We start from the raw sequence: 22,958 nt of genomic DNA, 5'->3' as shown, positions 1-22,958 counted from the left end.
TTAACCCGGGTTTCATCTGGATCTTTAAATCCATCCATCAAAGATGATGGAAAGTCATCAGCCGAGTGTCTGTGGGTTTATGTGTGGGATGAAGTCACCAGTGGTCCCAGCCTCTTAGTCTTTGCATTTGGAGTCTCTGTTCCTGCAAACTCACCGACCTGCCCCTCCTCCCTGTTCCAGGAGAGACAGCGTCTGGAGACGATCCTCAGTCTCTGTGCTGAGTACGCCAAGCCCGACAGTGGCTCATCCACTGGCACCACCGTGGCAGATGTGCAGAAGATCAATAAGGAGCTGGAGAGGCTGCAGCTCTCGGATGAGGAATCTGTGTTTGAAGAAGCCCTGGTGAGCCCTGACACCAGATACAGGTGCCACCGGAAAGGCTCTGTCCACGATGTGGACTTGGCAGTCTTCGGGAGCCTCGGTCAGAGCACTGCCAGCTTCCTTTCCCCCAGGAGCGTCAAGAACGAGGACCTGCTCAGGGACCTCACCAGGACTCCGCCACCAGCCTCCTCTGCCTTTCTGAAGGCATCCAGCGAGTCCGCTTACCTAAGCATCCTACCAAAGGTAAAGCCGACGTGGACCCAGGGCTTAGGACTCTGCGTCTGCATTGGCCTAGAGATTAGAGGGGTTATCATGCTTGTTTTCCAAAATGTTTTCTGTGAAGCTTCAATTTAAGAGGTGATTAGCTAAACAGGGTGCAGTAAATTGGAGTGTTTACTAGAAAGTACCAAATTTGCCCTGTAAAAATTGTAGCAGTACAGAAAGTAGAAAGAAAGAAATGTTTCTTTTCTCCCTGCCCCTTCCAGTTGTACTCCTGAGAGAGAAACACAGTTAAAGTGTCTACGTGCCTTCCTAATATTTCTGTGCATATACTGGGTATATTATAGGTATAGACACACATAAACACACACCTTGTGCTCTGCAGTTCTTTTTCCTTCAATAAATGTCTTGAGTTTCTTTGCGTATTAATATCCACAGCTCTACCTCACTCTTTTTAATGGCTGACTAGTATCTTATTATTTGGAAATACAATTTAAATTGTTCCCAGTTTTTTATTGATAAAATCTATATGTAGCAAATATTCTAGAATATACATATTTGCACAATTGTGCAAATGTATCTGTAGGATCACTTACTGAAAGTGGAATTGCTAGGTCAAAGAGTTTGTATATTATTCATTTTAACCAGTATTTCCAAATTATAGTCTCAAAAGACTGTATATTTCCGGGTGACACTTTCACTAACAGTTTCTGGGTGCACCTCATTCTGCATACACTTGCCAAGGCTGTATGTTATGAAAACTTTTCAATTTGCTAAGTTAATAGGTATTTTAATTTACTTGTCTTTAATTATGCATAAAGTTGGGCATCTTTTCATATTTTTAGATGTTAATTTGTATTTTGACCCACTTATTCATGTTTTTCACCCATTTTTTTAAAAGTGTTTTGTCTTGTTTTTACTGAGTGGTAGCAGCTCTTTGTGGCAAGGAAATTAGTCTTTTGTCATGAGCAGTCTTCCCTTTGACTTTATTTATGATACTTTTTGCACGTATAAGAGTTTGATTTGTATGTAGTCATAAATATTACTTAGTCTTCTGGTCCTTTGCTGATTTGAAAGTGTCTTCCAAATTTGAGGATTTCTTAAATGGAAATTGAGGAAAATGTTTTGGTGTTTCTTTTTACACAGGTTAAGTTTTTTTTTCCTATGAAATTAAAAGAAAAATTATTCCCCTACCTGTTTTCTAGAAAGGATTTAATTTTAACGATTTCAGGATTTAAAATTTAATTTCAAATTTAAGAAAGCTTACAATAAAAGATATAAATTTTATTAGGATACAATTAGAACACCAAAAATAGTAAATAGGAGGGAAAAGCAGGTACCATAGTCACAAGAATTTATTTATTTAAGGACAAATAGGATTAATTAATTAATTTATTTAAGTCACTCTGACCATTAAGTTCAACTCAGAGATTCTTGGCCAAAGAACCAAAAGATGAAAAAGATACATCAGTTAAATTTTTGTTGCAAGAGAAGGACACGTACAGATTCTTTAAGAGAAAGACGTTATCATGGTGCTAAATTCTGGAAGTAATTTATCATGTGGAGTATTATTCAGAGGAGTTTGTGTGTTTGTTTTTATTTTCAGTTGTTTGGCTGCAACAAGACTTTTTCACTGAGTGTTCCTAGTCAGAAGTCCTTACCTACCTTTTTTTTTAAAGATTTTATTTTTCCTTTTTCTCCCCAAAGCCCCCCGGTACATATTTGCATATTTTAGTTGTGGGTCCTTCTAGTTGTGGCATGTGGGATGCCGCCTCAGCACGGCCTGATGAGCAGTGCCATGTCCATGCCCAGGATCCGAACCTGCGAAACCCTGGCCACCGCAGTGGAGCGTGTGAACTTAACCACTCAACCACGGGGCCCGCTCTCTTACCTACCTTTTGAGTTGTCCCATCATAAACATCAGGACTCCGGACTGTTCTATCTCTTCTTTCTTCTGATGACCACATTTACCTTACTAATTCTCCGTGAAGAATAATTCTGAATAGGACATCTGTCTCTATTGCCAGAAAGTTGCAACTGTTACAAATTAGGATCTGGGGGGAAAAAATCAAAAGTTGTTGATGTTCCGGGAAAGTGGATAACCCATCATTTGAAAATTTGAGCTGTTGGCATCAGCCACTGGGCTTCCTTAGAAGTCTTTTGCTGCCTTTACATCTTAAATTCTTTCACATTCCTTCCTTCATGGAGCTCTGCAGATTTTTGTGAAAATGGTGAGCTGCGTGCCTCTCTAAAGACTAACTTTTGGGAGACAGGTTTCCTCCCGAGGAGGGCTGTGACAAGAAAGCTGTTGCTGTGTAAAGGAGCAGATCATAACAGATGTTTTCATTGCTCACACATGCATTTGTAGAACAAGAGGCCTCTGAAGCTTGGAGCAGCTTACCTTGTGGCAGGAGGTATAAGACGGTGCCTCCTTTAGAGAGAGGAAACATCAGTGCACCTCTGGGTACCACATAGCACCTAGATGAGGGCAAGTGAGGGGGAGATGGGTTCCAGGGAACCAGTTTTTTATTCATCACTTTTTGAAGACAAATAACTGTTATCTGAGACAGGAGATAAAAGAATCTTTTTTTTAAAAAAAAAAGGTCGCGGGGCCAGCCCCCCATTGTGTAGTGGTTAATTCCAGCGTGCTGCACTTCAGCAGCCCAGGTTTGCAGGTTTGCACCCTGGGCGTAGACCTACACCACTCATCAAGCCACGCCGTGGTGGTGACCCGCATACAAAATAGAGGAAGATTGGCACAGATGTTAGCTCAGGGCTAATCTTCCTCAAGCCAAAAAAGAGGAAGATTGGCAACAGATGTTAGCTCAGAGTGACTCTTCCTCACTAAAAAAAAAGTCCTGACCATTTGTTTTAGATGTCCTTTCTCTTTGGGTACTCTGCTCACTGAATTATTTACTTAACAGAGTACAGTGTTTATAATTAATCGATCTAAGGATTAATGGAGAAGAGAGGAATATGAAAAACCTTCTAAGCTGATTTAAGGAAACAAAGGTTTTAATGATATTTAGGAAACCTGAGATTTACCATTCTGGAACTTGCTTTACCTAACACTGAAAAAGGCAGGTGACCTTGGAAATATGCTAATTTTAATTGGCTTTTATGAACCTGTCTACTGCCCCTTGAGATGAAAACTGAGAGTAGCTCACTCTTCTCTTTTTTTTCCTTGCAGTTTTATTGAGATGTAATTGACATGAAGTACTATTTAAGTTTGTGTGAGGCATAATGACTTGATTGACATATACTGTGAAATGATTACCACAATAAATTTAGTTAACATCCATTACCTCATATAGTTACCAAAAAAAGGTTATTTTTCCTTATGATGAGAACTTTTTCACACTTCTCTTTTCAAGTAATCGTTCTGTCTACACTGGGTAGCCCTCGTGTCTGCACCATCCTCTGGTTGCAAGAGGTTTCTAAGAAAAGACTTGCAAACAAAAGGGCAGATACAGTGTTGTGTCCCTATTCTCTCTCCTCCTCTGTGTGGATCAAGTTACCTCAAAGGTGACATGTTTGGGGATGCACATACATGTGTTGTGGGCTTATGAAAACATGTCACTCTCAGTGGAATCCTATCCATTACTATAAAAAAATCCCAGGTAGATTAAAATTGCAACTTTCTGTCACCATAAAACTAAAGCTGTTAGTGGCTAACACACCCTGGGCTCTCTATTGGTTTTCTTTATTTGGATATAAATGAAGTTACAATATCCTTACCCTATTCTGTCACAAACTAGGATTTTAGAGTGCCTTTTGAAGATTTTGCTTTTTGTAAATAACTCAATGGTAAAAACAGTCATTTCCTAGATAGCATTTATTGCTAGAAACAGCCTCTCGAGGTTTCAATTATTAAATACACCTGTTTGGCTAGGTTTTCTAGAAACTTTGAGTTTTACAGATACTTATAATCACCATTAATGCCTATCTTTGTAGTTTTGCAGATTGTCCAGTTTTTATCTTCTCTTAATGCTTTGCTTCCACCAGTGGGAGAGATATTTTTAAACCGTGTTGGAAGTTGAAACCTAAGAAGAAATGTTGACCAACAGGATACTGGCCTTGTTGAGGCCTTCCTGCTGGGATTACTCGTCAGTGATTTTGGAATGCCGTTCACTGGGACAGGCATTCCTCGTGCCCTAAAACAGGCACCTAGGTATTAGCACGGTGAGATTCATTGTCTGCGATGAAAAGGTCGGCCGTAGTTTTATTAGTCGATAAGACACTGGATTTAAGGTGACAATTAAAAAGCTAAATGTCAAAGCCTGGAAGGCCTGCACACCTTTGTTCTAATCAACACGAGATACAAAATAACTTCTCAACCATTTAATCTCCTTAAGCAGCAGCAAAGTGAGGTAAAGAATAGAGAATATGACTAAAGAATAAAGAATACATGATGCCTATCTTCTTACAGTAAATTTTAGGATTGTTAAATAAATTAAATGAGCTTAGTGAGGTACACAAAACTTTTAATGGTTTCTTTGGTTAATTTAGATATTCTTTTCAGTGATTAGTGAGTAATCTTCAATAATTTACGTAACTGCACTGCTATTTTCAATTTATAGTTGTGAAATTGTATAATTATTGACTTACTGATGCAAAGAAGTTACTTCTTTTTCAAAGAGAGATAAAGATAAAATGAATAATATGCCAATACCAGCATCCTTTGACATGCAGAAAGACTGGTCTCCACCAGGTGATATCCAAGATAACTAGCAGTGAGACCCAATAGTATGGCTAGAGATTCAAGAGGCTGTTGTAGGAGATGTACTCACTTGGGGATGGGAGAGAATAAGGAGCTTGTAATGAAGGTGCAGTGACCCCAAGAGATCCCTGAGGAAGATGTTGAAAGTCTACATTCTAGTCTGTGCTGTGCCGAACTTTCTTTATTGCCTTAGAGAAGTCACTGCAGTCTGTGGACAACAGCTTCCTCATCTATGTAACCTCTAAGTTATTTCAGCTTTGAAAGGATATGAATTTGTACATTTAAGTTAGTTTGTATGAGCTAACCTTAAGAACCTGCCTGCTGAGGATCTATGGGGAAAAGACAGAGAAACAATCCAAAGAAACAATCACAAGGATGCTGTTAGAATCCAAGTAGACACGGAGACTGTGAAACCCTAGACTTACGACTGGTTTATTAATTGAGAAACTCTGGAATTGAAGTGTGAACAGCCCTTTTCTGTGTTGATTAATCACAGACCCCAGAGGGCATAAGTGAAGAACGGAAGATTCAGGAGCTGGCAGCAATGGAAGAGACCCGGATAGCAATTCTGAACAACCTTGAGGAACTTGAACAAAAAATCAAAGATATAAATGACCAGATGGACGAATCCTCCAGAGAGGTAGACACCACAAATCCACTTGTTACCCTCTCCCTTTCTTCTTTCTTTCCTTTAACTTGGAAATATTGATGCCCATTAGGGCACAAGCTTTGGAGGCAGAATGCATAGAAGTCTATGTGAGCAAACATTTGTTCAGTGGGTACAGGTGTAGGGTAAAAATGCCTTTTTTTACATTTCTTTCTTCCTTCTGGTTCTTTTTTTTTTTTAAATTAGATGAGATAAGTGTATGCAATGTTTAATGTACTTTATGTATAACTGGCTTTGTCTTGACTAGTGTATACTTTCTGACCTGCTACAAGATCTGTCAGCTGAAGTACCATGTATTTAGGTGTTCAAGTTCAAATCCAACAATCATTTTCTGAGCATGTTGACTATGAGTTAGGTATCACCTTGGCACTATGAGGGATTTACATATAAATCAAGCACAGACCTACTTTCTACAGGTTTGCAAACCAGGGAAGAGACAGACGTATTCTATAACATAATTGAAAAAAGGGGCATTTTTTATATTACCTCCACGGAGTGAGAGGAGCAACTAATTCTGCCTAGAAAGGGTCTGTGTGTCTGTGCTCACAGACACAGGTGCAGATAGCTTGGTAAGTGGAAGGGGACTGCCCACCTGTCTCTTACACACAGTCCCTGGAAGCCCCTCCTGATGGCCTTGTGAGGAATGCAGGGCTTGCCTGCTGGCTGAGTGTAATTTTCACTTCCTGTGGTCCAGCGACAAACAAAGACGTGGCTGCGCCCAAGATGGCTCATGCTTGAGCCTGAATGTAAGCCAATAGGCAACTGTCCTTAAGAAGTAAGCTGAAAAGGGATTATTATAGAAAAATTAAATGATAACTAGTTTTCTTAGGAAATATGTCCTGGGTTCTCTGCTTTCTTATATAGGAATCCTGAGTCTCACATGGACTTTCTGGAGCGTTATGTAGACTCCACAATCTGGCTGATACGGTAGTTACTTTTTGAAATTTGTAGCTATTGAAAATGCACCTATAAAGTGGGTAGCTGAGAATCTCCCCAAAGATGAAGCAACTCTGAGCTTTGTTTTCTGTCCTCAGTTGGATATGGAATGTGCTCTTTTGGATGGAGAACAGAAATCGGAAACAACTGAACTTATGAAAGAGAAGGAGATTTTGGATCATCTAAACCGGAAGATAGCAGAACTGGAAAAGAACATTGTTGGTGAAAAGACCAAGGTAAAAGAAAATTATGTTTGCATGCCATTTTTATGGGCAAAATGGTGGTCCTGTTTGATTCAACTTAAATGTATGGATTACCATGGGTTTGGATTTTTGTGTCATGTTTCTGGAGACAGACGCACTAGAGAAACGTCTTAAGATGAGGTACATTGTCACAAACTAAGGATTATCAGGTACTGAGCAGCTGATGCTGAGAGAGTAGAGCCTATAAAATTTTCAAGCTGATATTCATGGTAGCTTATGCTACTGGACATGAGTGAATTGCCTTTTTCCATCGGCCTTTCTGCTCTTCTGATTCCACTGGGTTTCTTAAAGAGTTATTTTAGTATACTGAATTTCTTTACACTGGTGCCTTGTAGGGATGGCTTAAGCATATTCAAATATGGTTGCCTCATTTCTTTTCATTTTTCTGTTTATTAAAAAGATGAATGAGAACTATTCATCTCATCTCTCTTGCCTTGCCATTGTCTTCAATGCAAGTGCACTGCTCTCTGAAAATGCACTGAAGTTTTCAGGGGATCCTCTCACACTGCCAGCTGCAAACTGTCCATGACACACAGTTGACACTTATCTTGGAAAAGGTCTGACTTATTCAGTTCAGACCACACCTGAATGTTAGCTGATATTACTAGGGAAAGTATGAAAAATTACTTGTGGTTCTTAGAATTCAGGGCAGTAGTTGGGTTTTTTGTTTGTCTGTTTATTTGTTTACTTTCTCTGGGAAATATTTACTTACTCTCATCTCACATTCTGAGTTAGTTGCAACTGAATGAAGCCTAAAATAAAAAATAAAATTCCAGTTTGGGAAAGGAAAAGCAAACAAGCTTTAACACATTCTTCCTTGCTCTCCACTAATCTGAGAAAAAGAAAACAATTTTAGTGTGAGTATGTTCTCATGGCAATATGTGGAAAGGATTTCTGCTGAATGTGGCTTCCTTTTTAGGCTCTTCTTTGTTTGAGACCTATAAATAAGGGCATTTGATCTCGGTGCCAGAGAATGAGCTCAAAAAGATATTGTCAGAAATGGAAGTCAGATTAAAAGCTACACATCAATTTCTTCGTTGCCTGCTTATCAAGATTAAACTGCACAGCTTTTCCATATTAAATTTTATGTATGTTCCTTCTAGCTCCAGACTGTGAAATAGTAAAGAATCCATTTGGGTAGTAGGTATATTCTTCTTAAACGCTCAAAACCACATCAAAGGATTGATTGTCTAGTTCTGCAGCACAGGAACATTACGCTTTTCCAAGATTCTGTACTGATACTGCAAGAAGCTTTTGTAGAAGCTTTGTTTTGGTACTTATTAGTATTTTACTGTTTATGTCCTACTGGAAGACTTGTGCGACATGGGAATGGAATGTCATGTTCCCTGTGAGCCTTTCTGCCTTCCTCATCCATAGAATTGTTTATCTGCGTGTAGCCCACATATGACATGGCCTATGTGTCATCTGCCCGTTAGCATCAGATTCCACACAAAAGTGAAGCAAGTCGAGTCAATGCTGAATCTCACTTCCCAGGGAAAACTGTGTTCTATTCTCCAGACCTAAAATAGAGGTGGAACTCCAGGAACATGGGCAGAAGCAAGCAAGGAGGCCTCCTCCATCCTTTTATAATTGTTTTTGTGGCTTGACAGAGGCTCTGCATAAGAGAGGGTATGGTGGGGGTTGAAATATAGGACGAGCTCCTGCAGCTGTTAGGGAATTAGTTGGTCTTGGAACATGGGATTATTGTCTGTCATCACATGGCGTGAAAAATGGCAGAAACTGGCTTTGGGTGAGGGATTCCTGAGGAGGATGAGGGAAATAGAAAGACATTACTACATATTCTTGACAACCAAACTCAAATAGAGACTCGGTACTGCTTGGCGACACTATGATGTTTCTCAAATAAACCTCTTCTACCATTTTATGATGTGGCTCTTTCATACCTTCACTCTATTCAAACCTCTGGTCCCCTTTTCTCCCACTGACTCTGAGATGATCTCACCACCTACTTCAGTGAGAAATTAGAAGCATCCCATCTCTTGACAACTAAGGAAGGTTCTCTCTTCCCCTCAAAGACCCGTCCCTCTGGATGTGCTCTGGCTGTCACCCCATCCCACCGTCTCGAGGTCTTCAGTCCTTCTGTACCCCAATCCCCCCAACTTCTCCCTCTACTGGACCCTTACTGTCAGCATGCCAACATTATTATTCTTGAAAAATGTTATTATTTAAAAATAAACTTCCTTCTAGCTACCGCCTTATCTTGCTTCTCTTCATCCCAGCCAAACTTTTCGAACAGTGTTCTTAGTGCACTGTGTTCTCTTCTTCAGTTCCCCGTTAACTGTTCCTGCCATTCCAGATGGCATAGGCCCCCACGGCCCCTCAGATTCGCTCCTGTTAAGATTCCTGAAGACCTGAGTGCCACCTAACCCCATGGCTGCTTTGCAGTCCTCTTGTGATCAGACCCCTGAGCAGCATTCAAGACAGGGAACAACTCTTTTTCTTGGCATTCCCCTCTCGCTGGCCCCTTTGCCTCGTGTACCACACTCTTCCGGCTTTCCTTCTCTTCGTCTTACTTCTCTCTCTGACTTTCCATCAAAGAGTGTCCTTTGCTTGCTTATTCCTCTGCTTCTATCCAATCAGTCGTTGGAGTGCTTATCTCTGATCTGAATTCTCTTTTTTTTTTTGGCATAGTCAAACTTTCCCAGAAGTGCACAGAAAAATTCTGCTTGCTCTCATTGGTCTGAATTAAGATATATGTCTTGAATCATTCACTATTTTTTTAAATTGAGGTATAGTTGACATATAACATATGTTAGTTTCAGATGTGCAGCATAGCGATTTGACATTTGTACACGTTGTGAAATGATCACCACAATAATTCAGTTAACATTCGTCAACTCTTCTTGAGAAGAGAACCCTCTTCTCTTGTGTCCTCACATTCTTCTATAGCCATGGCTTCCAATAACCTCTACATGCTGGGCACTGTTGAATGTATGTCTTTAGCCTACAGCCCTTTTCTGAACTTCTGACTCACATCCTGTAGCCTACCTGACCTCTCTGCCCAGATATTTTCAACGGAACGCTCCGTAACTGAATTCTTGAGCTCATCCTTCCCTTTGTCTTCCACACACCTCCCCGCCTCCAGTCCTGTTCTTCCTGCAGCTTCCCAGTCCAGGAAATGGCACCTCTATCCCCCTGTGTATCCAAACAGGAGATCTTGATGCCTCTTTCTCTGTCACTCCCACATCCAGCTGATTGCGAAAATATTTCTCAATTACTTCAACTTCCCTGTATCTCCCCTAACAGATTCTCTTCTAAATCATCAGCATCTCTTCTTTAGCCCCATTTTCATTTGCTTCCTTTCAGTCCACATTCTTCCTAGCAGCCAGAGTGATTTTTAAAAAAATATAAATTAGGTCATATCACCCTGATTTGCGTTCCACTATATTTTATATAAATCTAAATTCCTTGCCTGGCATGAGCCTTCCTGTCACCACTCTCCCCCTTCCTCACATGCCTGTCGCACTGACCTTCCTCCTATTTGTTTAAAGATCCATCCTCCCCTCCTCTGGCTAAGGTCCCTTGCAGATCCTGGGCGCTCCCGGGAGGTCCCTGCCCCATATTCCATGCCCTGGGGGGTTCTGTATTTCAGGGCTGAGGTTTAGTGTTAGTTTTTCAAAAAGAAGCCTTCCAGAACTTTGCAGTTCAGATTTGGTTCTCCCTGATGTTCTTTTAGCCCTTTTACGAATCGCATTTTATAATTTACATCTGTTTTGGTCTCGTTAGATGTTTATTTCCCTCTCTAGCCTGTGAAATAGGGGAAAGCACCGTTATCCACATTTATCCAGCTCCTAGTAGGTGCCAGAATACTCCCCAGTATTTTTGGGAATGTTGTCCTTTGGATCTCCTGCTCACGGTGAGTTCAAGCTGAGCCTTAACAGAAACATTGAGCCAAACACCTGCTCGAGAGCTCCGGGGACCAAGGTTCAGGACAGCTGGGATGGTCTGGGATGGTCTGGCCAAGTGCACATGCCAGCCGGCTTGTCATCCCGCTGCCAGGCCAGCTGGAGCGTAAGACAGAAGGAGGAAGCGGCCTTTGCCCTTTTGGATCTCGTTTCCTTTTCCATACACCTGTTGCTGCTGTCAGATATAAACCATGGAATGAGAAAACCAAAACCTGAAAAGATATCCCTGTTGGTCAAGCTCCGATTCAGATGTCGATGGCACATCCTGTGGGCCTTGCCCTGGTTTTTGGAGACGGGGCCTGGCGCCATAGGAAAAAGGTTCACTAACACCTCAGAGCTCAAAGTCTGCCGTGAAATTGTTGGCGTTGTCCCCTTGGCTCTCAAAACCAGTCTTCAGTATTATTAGCTGATTTTGGAACTATCGTTCTACTTTATGTATTATAAATTAATATATATTTTATATATAGCTATATAGTTATATATAAATTTATATATATATTTTACATATAAAAAGTAATATGTATTTTAGATGACTGCTATTTGTTATGTTACCATATAAAATATAAACTATATGCATAATTATATGTACAACCTAAAATATAGACAATGTGTTCAATTATATATTGAACATTTTTGCAGTGGCTCCCTGGGCTGACCTTTCACTGCCCTATGGGTACCACTGTCAAGAGCATCAGTAAGCCTGTTTCCACGAGGCCCTGAGCTAAATGTCACCTGCCTGTTATGGTCTCAGACAGTAGCCGCATCACAGATAGAGTCTCTATGAACGTGGATACACCCTGAGCAAATATGAGTGTCTGACATGAACATGAACCCGGGGGGGTGTTTATTTGATGAAGCAGTAAGCAAAGAGCCTATCACGTTTTCTTGGGGTGAGTGAAAGGAGAGAGGACAGTTGACCTCTGCTCTAGTGAACTGTTTCAGTTTAATGGGCTTGGTGACTGAGACGGGGAAGCCACCAGAACCGTGAGGCTCAGTTTAAGCAAAGGCTGCTTGTGGGACTGGCTTCCCTCCCTCGCACTCTGCCACCTCAAGGCAAAGCCCAGTTTGGGGCAACTGCCGAGAAGGTATGGACCTATGCATTTGTTTATGTAGGTTTTCTTTCTGTCTTTGTCTATTTTTGGCTATATTAAAATCAAAACTAAAAATAGTTTTTAAATGTTCTAAATTTTTGGATTATCTGCATCTCATTTCTGCTCTTTAACGTAAAAAAAAAAAATCAATAGTCAGTTGTACCGAAATGAAGGAAAATGGTTCAGGAAAGGCTCTGCTTCTGTGGTCTTATTGAAGCCTTTTTCCCTTACCTAGATGGCAATCCTAAAGCTCAAACCATCCTTTTGTTTAAGGATCTGTCTTCACACAGATAAATTGTGGTATTTTGTAGCCATCCTGACCTGTGCACTTTTATAACTAAACATACTTAAAGGTGTGGCCTGGAGCTTAAATTGCTCTATGCCATGCACCATGTTCCTGAGTAAAATCTTTAATTATTGGACTAATTTTTCAACAATAAGTGTATATCATTGTATATTAAACGGTTAAATTTTATTCTGCATTATTATGCTGCCAGAGTACCTGTTACTTCCTGCTCATCCTTGGAGCCAGGAGGACAGAGAACCTGGCCCTGAATTCCTCAGGAAAGTGTTAATGCCTCTTGAGTGCCCAGCATTGGCCAAGTCACAGCTGGCGGTCAGCAGGGCCCAGCCCTTCCCGAGCCTCTTTCTTACATTTCAAAGTCAACTCCCTGGTTAGAGGAAGAGGAAATACATCGTGGGATTTGGGGATTAAATCAACGGGATTCCAGATTAGGGTTATTTTTTCTGGGGGTTGTTTGATTACATAAATCCTTAGTGTTCTGATTTTCCAGTTTTTTCTACACTAAACCTCCATCAGTTGTGTAATTAAAATGTCAAAGCCAATGGAAAAGAATTCCTAGGAAATATAAGGATGTACCTCTTTAGAGGCAGGCAGAAAATGAGTTCTCAACAGTCAGCATTTGTCAACACAGGTCCATAATCTTTCCTCTGTAATTCCAAAGTCTGAAAAGTTTTGTGGGGGAAAAAAGTCATTTTGTATGATTGGCCCCAAAACTTAGTTGGTTGCCTGCCTCCCAAACAACCCCACAGGGTTTAGGAACTGGAAGGAAAGAGATTCTCAGGGTGTATGGAGAGGACTTTGGATGGACCCCCCCTTAGAAGTGATGGCTCAGGGACTATGAATTTGAACACATCACTGCATCAAATTCCAAACCTGACCCAGTGTTTCATGAAACATGGCCTGAGTACCTAGTGTGTGCTGGGTTCTGTGCTAAATAGTTTGGAAGTTACAAAGATGGATCTTAATTTTTAAGAAAATCTTTAGCAAGCTAATAAAGTTGACAGATTTAGCAAAAAAGGATGTAGGATGCTCAGTTAAATTTGAAATTCAGATAACAGAGTAATTTTCTTTTAGTGTAATTATGTCCTACGCATCATTTGGGACATACTTAATATTAAAACATCATTTGGGGGCCTGCCCTGTGGTGTAGTGGTTAAGTTTGGCGAGCTCCACTTCGGCAGCCCAGGTTCGCAGGTTCAGACCACGGGCACAGACCTACACCACTCATCAGCCATGCTGTGGCAGCAACCCACATACAAAATAGAGGAAGATTGGCATGGATGTTATCTCAGGGCTAATCTTCCTCAAGCAAAACAAGAGGAAGATTGGCAGCAGATGTTACCTCAGGGTGAATCTTCCTCAACAAAAAAAAAAAAAAGAAAAGAAAGATCATCTGTTGTTCATCTGAAATTCAAATTTAACTGGGTGTCCTCTATTTTATCTGGCAGCCTTACAAGTTTAGTAAAGCAAGCGTCTTTTCGGGGTAACCTTGAAACATCCACTTACCAGGTATTGCACACTTTTGTAGGATAAAATGATTTTTTCATTGTTATTCAAGAATTTCCTATGTAGTGGTAGAATTCAAATAGAGCCTGCAAGTTAAATTTCAGTTCCTTCCTTCATGAATACAACATAAAATAGAGAAAACTATTATTGTCTTCTAATCACAGATCTAGCAGAATAAGTGGTCCCAAGATGAGCCTTGGATTATTAAATTCATTCAAGGTTATTGGAAACTCTTGGGTACAAATTCAGATTATTTAGGGTAAGCTTATAACCACTCCTGATCATTAGAAGAGAGACATTTTGCATCCGAACTTGAAATGCATTGTTCCTCTCTGAATACATATTGCATACTGGAATCTCTCACAGATTATTTTTCATTTGGTTTACCTGAGGCGTTTAATCTGAATGTAAAAATTTTACAATTGGGATGTTACTTGTAAGGGAGGCCTTTTATACTAGGAAGTAAAAGTGCCAAGGTCAAATGTTTTCAGAACAATTTTGTGTGGATCCCAGATCAGTGTCCCTGTGTATCATTAGAAAAATCAAATTGTAGTAGTTGCCTTGGCTTCTCCCATCATCCTGCATGGCTAAATCATGGTTCTTAACCTGGCTACGTATTAGAAAATCTGGAGAGATTTTTTAAATGTTCATTCCCTAGCCTTATGTCCCTGGATTTCTGACTAAGTGGAGGCCTGGGAAAAGGCATATTTAAAAGCTCACCCCGCTTATTCTATCGTGTGGTTAGAGCAAAGAACCACAGAGCTAAATAGGTACTTCATGAGGATGGTGATCAAGTTCCCTCTTTCCTCTACCTCTCGTCTCCTTATAATTATTTATTGAGTGAGTGAACAAACAACTCTCCATGAAAGCAAATATAAGCCCGATTTTATATATTGATTTCTATTTTAAATTACCTGTGAATAATTTACCTTTGGCCATGGATACACTTTAGGAACTTTGTCTTAAATATACAAAATAGGCAGAATCTGACAATGAATTTGTGACCCAAGTGGATTTACCAGTACATCAAGAGACGACAAGTCGATGTGAAAACAGCACCAACGCAAGCAGCAATGTCTCTAGGGGAGCCACATTCTGTTCTTGGTTTTGTTAATGCCCCCTTGTACGTCTGGATTTTTCTAGAATGTTCCAATTCCTTGTATTCTTATTTTTTCAGCAAAGTTAAATTTGTTAAATTTATTAAAAATACACTTTAATTCATTTATTTCCTGAAAGTAGATACGTGAGTCTTAAAAAAAAAAAAAGAGTCGTACTCTCTCCCTATTTGGTATTTGGAAATATCCCTGTGCCCATAGTTAGTTAGAATAGGTGAGTTTACCAATTTAAATCTAGAGGAAGGGAGCAACACCTAGTTTTAACATTTTACATATAAAAAGCAAGAGTCCCTAAACCCTGGAATGCCACCTAACTTATCCATCTATTTTATCTTCACTGTAGAAGGTGATACTTTCAGCTCTAATTAACTGCTTGCCTAGAGCTAATTTTCCTTTGCAATAAATAGAAGAGAGGAATATTAAAACTTCCTGGGTAATAAATAGAAGAGTATTAAATATTCATTTGTTTCTGGCTCAAAGTTGGTCTACTTCTGGCTCTTGCAGGAGTGATGTCACCTCTGTGGTCCTCTGTGATTTATGGACGGGCCCACCTGCCACTAGTCCTTTCATCCCTCCCCTTACTTCCTTTGCCCCAGCTTTGACCCCCCTGTCAAGCTGAGCTTTTGCTTCGAGACCCAGGTAGCGGTCACAGCCTTACTGATAAACCGCAGAGACGCTCCAGAAGGTTCTGCTGGTGCCTGCTTGCATAATTCTTCTGCTTCCTTGAGTGGAATTGTGAAATGTTTGGAGCACCTCAGAAGGAAGGCACTGTGTAAACCTAAGGTATTTTTTATTAGTTGTTTATTTGTGCTTGTTTAATAATAAGCACATACTATTATGGTTATTAATATTATTAATATTGTTAATACAATAAAAAATGGAGAGCATCAGAGGAGTAGTTTGGTTATTTCTTCATATTTGAGACCTATGTTTTAGGCCGGTGCCTTTCCATATTATCAAATATTGTGTCAATGTTTTCTATCAAGTATAAATTTAAATTTTAGGGCTTTACACATATGGTATTTCATTGGCGTGAATAGTTTCTTATTTGTTTAACTTTCTGTTGGAGACTGGAATTGCTGCAAAATTCAGTGATATAGTAACTGGAAACAGAGCTCTTTTGAGATAAAGTTCTTTTGCTGTGTAAATAGGTCAATTTTTGATCCAAATGCAAAGCAGATAACGCGTTTTCTTAGCCAGAAGATAATAGGTGTTTTGTATTGCTGGTTTTATTAAGGGAAAAATAATATTAATTCTGAAACTAAAAATTAAATCTGATACTAGTATATTCGGTTTTACTACGAATTAACACTTGAGTATCCTTTATCCTGTGAAGGCGGCCGTCGCTTTCTCCAGCTCCTGCACAACAGATGTGCACAGGGAGCAAACTTGCCATTAATGGCTGGGGAAACTTTATGGTCGGCTAAAAGCTAAGTTGTAGATTGATATGTGGAGTAGAATTCTCAGTTTTATGACTTTTGAATTTGATCATCTTGAGAAAAATATGCATTTCTAAATCCAAATATACGTTTTTAAAATGTCCTTGAAATTTTAAAATTTAAGCCAAAAATGGAGACTCAGGTGAACTGGTATAGGTATTGATGTCATATAGTTTTTGATTTAAACCATACATCTTCTATAAAGAATCTAAATATATGTTTATACAGGAAGTCATGGCCGTTTGGATGAAGAAATTAAAGTATAATTTTGTAGAACTATTTCAGGGCTTCATCCTTTAAAAAAAATCCTTCTGTGGGGCTGGCCTGGTTGCGTAGTGGTTAAGTTCCTGCACTCCACTTTGGTGGTCCAGGTTTGCAGGTTTGGATCCAGGGCATGTACCTATACACTGCTCATCAAGCCATGCTGTGGCAGCATCCCACATACAAAATAGGGGAAGATTGGCACAGATGTTAGCACAGGGCCAATCTTCCTCACCAAAAAAAAAAAAAAAGAAAAACCTAGAAAATCCTTCTGTGATGTGCTTGGAAGCCAGTTTTATGTCTACCAATTCACAAGAATGAACTCAGGAAAGTAAGGTGGTGGTGATTTTGCTTACTGAGGGTCAAATCATCATAGTACTTCATAAAGTGCGTTTGTTTAGGCTGAGAGTGTTACACAGGAGAGAAGCAGGTCTAAAATTCCTTCAAGGGTTCAGAGCACCATCAAGGGGGCACAACTTGGGAAGACTGACAGGAAACAGACTGAAGTTTTGTTTCTCGATTGCAAGGCTGTGTAATCACTGTACCACAGCATTTGCCTGGTTGACTCTGGGGACTGCCCAGGGTCACACTGGAGTGTGTGAGTGGGAGAGATTTAGTGCTCTCTTTTCCTTCCTTTTATTCTCTGACTCCTGAGTGTTCTCCTCTCCTTTTTTTCACAGTCTATGTTTCAGTTATTTTTTATGTCAGTCCTTGTAGGGAAGTCTTTATTTCCACATAAATGTCACACTTTCGGTGTATCTCAGCTGCCTGAAACACTTTCTCTTGCTGCTTTGTCCATCTTGCATTTTTACTAGCTCTCTCAGCCCTTGAATTAGATGCTCTGCTTGGAATCAGATTTTCTACTTGCTTAAGCTCTAAAGTTTTCCAGATAGCTAGAGCTGTTTCAAATGACCAGGATGTGAGCTAGTGCACCTAGGGTGCCTCTGACCTGAGAACAGAATTTCAGTAATTTCCAAAGCTTGCCTAACAGTCACCTTCAGCAAATTGGAGTACCACCATTCTTGGGGTAAATGCCTGCTTTTCTTTGTCTGGTTCTCTGCCAAGTGAATCTGCAAAGCTATCTTATGCACTCGGTTGGCATTTCTTTTGTTTCGTGTTGACCATTAACCAACATTTCAGTTGTTTGCCCTGCTTTTGTAACATGGCAGCAGGAAGGAAGGAAGGACGGTGTCATTGCCAACAACCAATGAAGTGGACCGTGTTTTGAGAATGCAGAAATGGGGCCTCCCTGTCCTTATTTCCATTTATACCCCTTCATCTTAGTTACTAACAAGATGTGTTTCTACACTCATAGGATAACTAGAGTTTGTGTATATTTGTTTGTTTGTGTTATCCTTTGGAAATGTTCACTAACGCCTGCTTGAGGTGTGAAGGTAATTTCTGTTCTTCTATTTTCTGCTTTCTGACCTTCAGGAGAAGGTAAAGCTTGATGCTGAAAGGGAAAAACTAGAGAGGCTTCAGGAGCTTTACTCCGAGCAGAAGACCCAGCTGGACAATTGTCCTGAGTCCATGAGGGAACAGTTACAGCAACAACTGAAAAGGGTCAGTAGCACACAGGAATGCACCAGTTGCTTTGTGTTTTGTGTTTTCAATTAAATTCCAGTGATCTATGACTTCCTACTTCACATAGCATAAATTTGCATACATTCTGGTCATTAGATACTTTTTAAATAGAAATATGCATGCTGACAGTATATACTATTCCATGCTAATCAATTAAAAAATTCCTTGTTAGAATCCTTTACCTAATTTTTAACGCAAAAACATTTCTGGGGTCGTTCTTTGTAATAAAAGAGAGACATGTAATCGACGCCAAGATTGTAGCATTTTAATCAGCTGACGTCCTTCTCTGCGTTCTGCACTGCATCGTGAGTAGTTTGCCCTTGAATGCTTTTTTTTCCTATGCTTGGTTTTATATTCTTGTCCAAAAATTATAATGTTTTTCTTATTTGCTCCCCACCATCACTCATCCTTTGGTTTTTCTTTTTCTTTCTGCTTCTTAATGACATTGAACTCATTAGCACAATCACAGGACTCAAACACCAAGATCTAGGATGCAGAGCATTCCTGATGCTCTTAACATCTTCTCATAGGAGCTCATAATTTTTAAAAACATAGTGCAGCGTGGACCTTCTTCTTGAACTTTATCAGGGTATTCTTTGATCCCTAACCATGGCTACGCTGGTTATCTTCTGAAACCAGGACTTCCCAGGTGGATAGTTTCATAAATACTGGCAAGGCCACTTAATATTTCATAGCCTCTTGGCAACTGGGTTGTTTGCCCTAAACAGCAGCCCAAATAAACTGTGACCCTGGGGAAACAGTCGTGAACAGTCCTGGACCTCTAGAGGAGTCAGATGGTAATAACCAGTCCCAAGTGATTAACACTTTATGATTCCACGTGAGTAGAAAAGAAGGCTAGTTTCATTCATGTTATGATGTCTGTACCTTCTTGGGAATGGGCAAGTTGAAAAATCAGTTAAGACAGCACACCCTCGAAAAGGTTTAAGATGACCTTTAATACAAAAATATTTGATACCTTGAGGATCACTAGGTTATGAAGAATTACAGTTAAAACTTTTCAATGTTACGGGAGGTTGAAAGCCTCTTAACAATAGGTACTTAATGCAGATAGATTAAATTGCAGCATAACAATTCTAATATTTATTTCTTATGATGTTGGATCAAAGTGAGTTCCAACAGTGTTTCTTCCCCTTACTAATTTTATTGTGTACAGCTGAATTTGCTGTAAGAACATAAAACTTCCTGTCCCTCAGTGTTACAACTCTGGAAATCTTGTGATTAAAATGATTAGAAAAAGAATAATATTTGTAAAATTATTTTAGTTTATAATTTGTTTGTGTTTATGCCAGTTCACAAAAGAGATTGGGAAACTAATTTTTCTATTTGTGTACTGTTTTTCAACTCTCCCTATTGCTAAAGATTTTATACAGTTGTTGTAAGACTTTATTCAGAGTCGTAAACATGCTTATATATCTTGTTCTTCCTTTCCTTTAGTTATTCAGTTTTTGTTTGTATTCTTTATAAACATTGCTTCAAATAAATATTGGTAGATTCCATTAATAACCTGGACTCAGGTGGGTTAAATAATTGCTGTTTGCTTAATCTAGATTCTATAGGATAACTCATAAATTTGTGTATGTTCTAAGGATTTTGACTACAAAAGAGGAAAGGAAATGATGAAGACAGCCTATTCCTCTAATTGAAAGCAAAGACTCCTTCCTCTTCCTCTCCAAGCAAAGTGTAAAATTCTTATCATAAAGCCCCTTTCCTTAGGAGAGAGAACTGGCTTATGGTAGCTTCTGTTCACCTAATATTAAGAGATCTACTAATTCTGTTTTCCAGCGATGATGACCAAAGTAACTCTTCATGAAGGCCTTGACTTAATCACTAGAAAGTTCACTTATTTCACAAGTCCACTCATAGTAGGAACTTCCTGTTTTATCACAACTCATTTCCCATCAGACTTCAAACACTTCGGAATACCGTTTCATTACAAATCTTCTCCAAGGCATTAAACTAAGTTTAATAAAGTTGATTTTATTACAACTGACTTCATTAGGTGGCAAGTCATACAAAATAGAGAATAAATGACTAGGAAGAAAATAATCTTCTTAAACTGTATGTTGTCTCAAATACGTAAGCTGAAATTATAGGGTGAGTTTGTAAATACAACACTATGGATTTGTGACTGGGCTTCTTACTTCTAAATCATTGCTTTAGAGTCAGAATTCAGTTTTCATCTGATGTTGATTTCATGGCCTGTGGTTCTATGTAGTTGATGTGGGCTCACCAATCAAATTGTTCCCTGGGATACAAGGAGTATGGAAAAGAAAGCAGAAGTTAAATAAGTCTTTCATTTACCAGGGTAGATTCCAGCATGAAATGGAGGAGACACCTGGCTGGGACAGTTTTCTTCTGCTTTTGATATTTACTCGGCTGAATGGTTGATCTCAGTCTCTTTGATTTTTTTTAAATACTATTTAGTGATATCCACAATTTAGGAGACCTTTTTTTCTCACTGGCTCTACAATCAGTTGATCCTTTAATCTTGGATAAGTCATTCAAGCTCTGTGGGCCTCAATATCCTCATATATAAAATGAGGAGATTGTACTAGATGATTTCCATTGTCTTTTTCCGAATTCCAAAAGTATGCAATTGAAGTGTTTGGCTACAGTGCCTAAGACAGAGAAATGTTAACAAACCCTGAGGCCCATTTGAATTTGCTTTCAGAGTTGGCCTTGAGCTGTCATGAGATTATTACTGTCATCTCTCCTGGCCATACCACATCTATTCTCTTCTTTCTGTCCCTCTGCTAGGCAAAGAAAACATAAAGATCTGCACATAAACTTCTGCCATATCCATTCTCAAAAAGTTATTGGAAAGAAAAAATGAATTGCGTTCAATTTTCTTTAGTGCAGCTGGTTTATTTCCTTTCACACCTGGCCTTGGAGCTTGCCTGCCAGGAGTGATTTGTAATATTCTTTTAGTGAGTGAAGTTTAGTTAAAATTTTCATTCAACTAGTCATACACTTGACTTTGAGCTTCCTGTATATGTTATTCTCTGCTCAATTAAAGTACTTCTGCCCCCAAATTCCGTCCCCTGAATTCTTATTCTTATCTAAAATCTTTTGAAAGTTTTTTTCCCCTTTCAAGCTGTTTTTCTTTCACAATGCAAGTTTGTATACACACATTTTAATGGTTTAGATAACGTGATCAGGTGATTACCCCAGCAGAATCAGAGTGCTGAGGTTAGGTTTAATTTTCAACTTTCCTACCTAGTGTGCTATTATTTTCATGCAGTGGTTTCAATATTTACTACAAATAAATTAGTGACTCTGTGACCTTCATGCCATTAAAATAACACCTCTTGCATATTAACCAGATGTAGAGTAAGAGGTTGGCTAGCATAGAGTATGTCTTGTGAGCCATATCGCACTTCGAAGATTCTTTATAAACTAAAAAAAATAATTATTAAAATTTTTATCTCAATAACCTTTAGCCACAAACCATGCTTAATTGAAAAACCTTAAAAACTTGAATATGGACACCTGTATGAGTAAATCTATCAGCTGATATTTTGTTTCAAGACATAACACTTGAGTTCTCTCTTAATTCCTTCAGTAATGACTAGCTTTGGTCCAAATTCATTAATTCCTTTAGAAGTTATAGGCATGAAATGTCTGATAAACTTGATATGTCAGCCAATAACTTGAAACCAAGCTCACTTTCTGTTTGGCCAGTTAAAATGTAAAGAAGAGTTAAGAAATGTTGAGTATGTTTTTCAAATTGTTTTTCCTGCTCTTAAACTTTGAGAATCCAACTGTCTGCGTTGACATAATAATCTTGTTGCTATAGTGGTGGTTGTAATTACATAGTAGCTAATAGTCCTTCTATGAATTCCATTTGATTAAAAGGCTGCTTTATCACTTACATAAAAACCAGGGGAGGAGATGGTAGGTTTAGATGCTGATATAGATCTAACTTATCATATATTTATTTATCCAACTCTTTTTGATGTTTTAATTGAAAAAAAAAGTTCCCTGACTCTTTTTACCTGTGTGGAATTGCGAGCCATAGAGCCTGGCTCCCGCTTCTTTCTGACCAAAGATTATTTATAAATTGTATTTTAAAAAAATCTTCCATATACCACATTTATAGTTCTGTCAAAGGCTCCAAAAATAAGGAGGGATTTTTTTCTAAAAAGTATATTGGAGAATAATTGACACAACACGCACCACTCTCTGCACAGACACTGATTCATTCCTGTCTTCAGACATCTCACGGGTTGGGGAATGCGTATTCTACACCTGATTCTTAGGATATCTGATCTTTCTTAAATGTCCTGAAGATTATTCCTAGAGTAGCCGTGCTTAACCTTTTTGTCACTCTTTGTTCCTGATGAGCACTGTGGTTCCACTCTTTCCAGTAAAAAGGTTTGTAAACAATTTTAAGGGATTCAGAGAAGTTCAGTTTAAGAACTCCAGTCTTCAAATGCTTTTGATGACTTCTCCCTTAAATATAATTATTTGAGCATGCATGACTATATATATTATATAGGTCTTATTATATTATAAATATATATATACTGCATGCATGCACAAAAAATATGTATTTATTTAAAATAATATACGTATACTACTCTAC

At 39.0% G+C, this 22,958-nt stretch overlaps 1 protein-coding gene across 50 annotated transcripts in view; it reads left to right on the top strand.

Moving 5' to 3' along the window:
* Nucleotides 1-22,958, top strand: part of PHLDB2 (pleckstrin homology like domain family B member 2) — a 223,086-nt gene that overhangs the window by 155,209 nt on the left and 44,919 nt on the right. For 34 of the 50 annotated variants that reach the window (XM_070582750.1, XM_070582739.1, XM_070582748.1 and 31 more), the window contains 4 exons: nt 181-564; nt 5,757-5,900; nt 6,962-7,099; nt 18,203-18,331. In XM_070582750.1, the coding sequence (XP_070438851.1) occupies nt 181-564; nt 5,757-5,900; nt 6,962-7,099; nt 18,203-18,331 (795 nt within the window). The remainder of the gene's footprint in view (nt 1-180; nt 565-5,756; nt 5,901-6,961; nt 7,100-18,202; nt 18,332-22,958) is intronic. The other 16 variants (XM_070582749.1, XM_070582737.1, XM_070582742.1 and 13 more) reach the window with 1 other exon arrangement.

This window comes from Equus przewalskii, chromosome 18 (assembly GCF_037783145.1).
Source record: "Equus przewalskii isolate Varuska chromosome 18, EquPr2, whole genome shotgun sequence".
NCBI lineage: Eukaryota > Metazoa > Chordata > Mammalia > Perissodactyla > Equidae > Equus > Equus przewalskii.
The sequence above is the reverse complement of the archived record's forward strand: the minus strand, read 5'-3'. Positions and strand labels throughout refer to the sequence as shown.